The 3,933-nt window shown below is 38.2% G+C and overlaps 1 protein-coding gene across 1 annotated transcript in view; it reads right to left on the bottom strand.

Moving 5' to 3' along the window:
• Positions 1-2,924: 2,924 nt before the first annotated feature.
• PTCHD4 (patched domain containing 4) overlaps positions 2,925-3,933 on the bottom strand; it is a 174,831-nt gene continuing 173,822 nt past the window's right edge. The window contains 1 exon segment of the mRNA XM_006926468.2: positions 2,925-3,933. This exon segment is cut by the window's right edge and continues 20 nt beyond it. Coding sequence (XP_006926530.1) covers positions 2,925-3,933 — 1,009 coding nt within the window.

Raw genomic sequence — 3,933 nt, 5'->3', positions numbered from 1 at the left:
TAGAATTCTTGGAAATATCTGCTTCAAAGTGACGTTGGGAGTTCAAATGATGCTCATGTAGATTCTTCCTGGGCTTAAAGGACTGAGTTAGGGCATTTTGGGTGGTATATTAACTTTTCCAGAATAATAAATTTCATTTCAATGAATTATTGCTATGGTTCACTAACAGTACCATGGAGTCCTGGAAAAGATAATGTCCCTTCCAAACGTCCACTCCTCTAGTCATTTAAACAATGAGAAATTTATGTTTATCTTAGTCACTTTGGATCCTTGATCATATAGCCTAAAAAAAGAACTATTTATCTCCATCCAAACAGAAACTACCTAAATGCAGGAATGATATTAGAACTGTACTAGTGGTTCGGCAATATATGCTACTATTTCCATACACATTTGGTGACTGGCATGCTTGATTCTTTCTTCATAAATCAGTCTACCACCCTTCTTTTCATTTGACATTGACTAAGATAATTAAGCAAAAAAAAAAAAAATGATCCACATGGGCAAGCTTTTTAAAAATTGGTAAATGCTTGGAGTATGGCACACCTTGGAAAGAAGTGGAATGATATTTAATGGAATTTCTCAGCTGATTACCTCATCTTTTAAAAAGGATATAAAACATATCTTCATGAATGATGAGTAAGCTATGAAAGAAGAACCCCTCTCCCCTCCCAAAAAACCCAACTCCTCAGAAACTTCTACTTCAGATATGAGATCATGGTCTGCAGGTCCACTAGTGTCAAATACCAGTTTATCCTAGCAGAGCAGTTCAGGAGGTAAAAGGCTAGGGTTATCTGTGACATGACTTTACAAATAATGTAAGAACAGTAACCCTATGTCTATGGCAATTATTTTCCATACTTGATCTGTCGACAGTGCACCCAGATGAACACAACTGAAAAGACATAGGTCATTTCTAACAGAAATTCAATTACCTCAAGGTAGGACAAAACAAATTCCACTTAATAAAATAAAAATTTTGTTAAAATTTTGTTAGAGACATTCCTCTTTTCTCTTAATATTCTGATAAACTCTTTATTGTAAAAATACACTTGTTTTGTTACTTCATTAATTTATCAACTTCATTTCAAAGACTACCTCTACTGAATCTCTTTTCTGAACTTAACTGAGTCTAGGAGATTGGCTTTTCTTTTTTAATATTTTAAATTCAATTAACACATACAACCAAAGTTGGTGGGAAACAGCAGCTCTCAGCTAGGTAAAAGAGCTAACTAGCAGGTTTTAGAATCATTGGACATTTGTTCAGTCCTACCTGAAAATTAACTTGTCCTAAGTATGGCACGGGAAAAGGCATTTTCTAGTAATTTTCTGTAACAGGAAGCACAACATTAATCCAAGTAAGCACCCAACAGACTAAGTCTATCTGCTGGGGAGCAGTTCTAAACTTTAACTTAATGAAAGCATTTACCTCAGTACTTTTTTTGAGAGATAATTCAGCAGCAGTTACAGTTAATACACCACCTGTGGAGAGCTACGATCACCCTAAGAGGAGGGCCAGTTGAGGAGGACTTTCCAGGTAATAAGAACAATGATACAGCAAGAAGCTATAAGATGATATTGCAATAGTTAGAGTGACCACTCTGATAGTGATTGTGGCCAGGTTAATGTTCCAAATATCAATGCAAGGAACACAATAGGCTTTATAGGATTAGAATATTTTCTTTACACTGAGAACCAGTTGATGGTATATGATGAATGATGATGGTCCATTTACTCTATTTTACTCTATAACAAATTTCCTAGTTATGTTTCCTTTCTCCTGTGGCAAGTATCTATATTCCATGGCAGTATATTTTCACCATCTAAAATGAAAACACTATAACTATGAAATACTCTAACTCGTACACACATACACACAACAGACACACTCACAAGACATGCACATGTTTGTCTACTCTTATACATATATGTATGGACAAAATATGTAACGTGCTCATTTGCAGTGGGTGAGCTCTCTGAAAGCAGCCAAGTCAGCTTTCCCAAATACAGAGTACCATTAAAAGCCAACGAAAAGCCATATCAACTATTTGTCCCTAATATGAGATTTTAAACCTTGTCCATGTGGTAATTGATTCAAATGCTTTTTGTGGTTTTTGCTAAATCACCCAAAGATTGATGATATGATATGTAGAATCTAATAGATTCATTTCTCTGTTTATTTTGCTTATCACACAGTTAAATAATATCCTTGCTGCTGAAACGCTTGAGTTGGTTTTGAATGGCCATGAATGTGTCTGTATTTGGCTAAGGCCAATTTGACTTTCCAGAGAAAGGACAGCCTCTCTGCAAATGGACATCTCCCTTCATACAAATGTCAATGTATGCTAAAGACAAACCTAAGTATATGTATATATAGCGTGTATATATATATATACATACATACATACACATACATACATACACAAAATGGATTGGGAAGTCCTTTGGTTTAGACGGGATTAAATATTTACTTCCCAAGTGCATAGGTTTTCTTTGATCAATCTCGCAAAAAATAAATATGAAAGTGTCATGGCAATTTTGATATTTCCTATGTTTTTTTTTCCCCCTATTTGGAGGCCCCCTTTCCTCTTTTCTCCACCTCTCCTAAGCATTTTATTTTTAAAAGCAGTTGGTTCTTTTGGCCTTCTAACACTCCACTGATTTGTCCATTCCTTGGAAGAGCTCTGAGATCACATACAGAAATTTATCTTTAGTGGAGAACAAGGTCGTAAAGAACTTTTCCCCTTCTTTGATTCTTTCTTCCCCCCAAGAAGTAGACACCTTGATGTGTCATGAATAATTCACTCTTGATCTGACTTGCCTTGTTACCCCTGGCCAGCCCAAGCAGCTGAGGTCTGAGCTTTACTCGCCCTGCATCATTGTGCGATACTGGAAAAGAAAAATAATCCATGAGTCTACACCCTTCAGACTGTGGTGACGTGATCAGGGTTCTCTTGAATTTCTATGCATTCAATTTCTTCTCTCTCCTTTCGTTTGGCACGTTTCTTTTTCTTGTGGTGTTTTTTGGAAGGGGGAAAAAAGGTTAGGAACACAGGTAAGATAACAAAACAGTGCAGAAGTGTGCAACCCCCGGTGAGCAGCAAGCATTTGAACAGTGTGAAGGTCAGGTTCGAAGGCACAAATAGGAGGGGGACTAACCCAATAAGAAAAGAAGTAACATTTTGCAAAATGGCTGTCCCATGCTCTTGCAGGGAGCTCTTTATACATTGTGTTCGGGTGTGCTCAGTTGCTAATACAAATGTGTAAAGCAGTGGCGCACAGTGGTCAATGGCGAAATTTAAAGTGTAGATAAGGCACAAGATAGAAATGCAATCCATGTCGACGTTCCATAATGTCATTAAGCCCAGAACGCCCAGCTCAATTGAGGTGACGCTAAGAATTAGCCAGAAGTTTCCCAGAGGGTGGATCACCAGGAAAAAAGTCAGGATTAACACCAGGAGAACACCAAAGCCCGCAATTAGGACAGGCACTGTGACAGACAAGCCATAATGGTCCATGAACACAAAGGAGGGGTTGAACACGATGAATCGGATGCTCTTTGAGAGGGACAGGGGTCTCAATTTTTCCAACACTTCTATGACTTCTTTCTGCTTGTCTCTGCTAGTCCTGGCCACCAGATATAAGCGAGAAGCAATGATGTTGTTCTCATCCCCTGCTTTGGAGAAGATGATATCATTTCGAAAATGCTGGAATTCTGGCTTTTTTAAAAATAAACTTTGTAGAACACCGATAAAGTCGCTCTTGTTATTGGCACTGATGTTGCTCACTTTCAGGAACTGGTAATACTGCTCCACCCAGGACACTGCAGCAAACCCACTGCAGAGTCTTCGTAGGTCCTCCTGGACGCTGCTGTTCCAGTAATCGAGGGGCTCATAGATGTAGAATCCTATCACAGGGCTGTAGTTGCTGAAA

Source organism: Pteropus alecto, unplaced genomic scaffold (genome assembly GCF_000325575.1).
Source record: "Pteropus alecto unplaced genomic scaffold, ASM32557v1 scaffold7, whole genome shotgun sequence".
In the NCBI taxonomy this organism is placed as follows: domain Eukaryota; kingdom Metazoa; phylum Chordata; class Mammalia; order Chiroptera; family Pteropodidae; genus Pteropus; species Pteropus alecto.
Note: the sequence above shows the minus strand (reverse complement) of the source record. Positions and strands in the feature narration are given on the sequence as shown.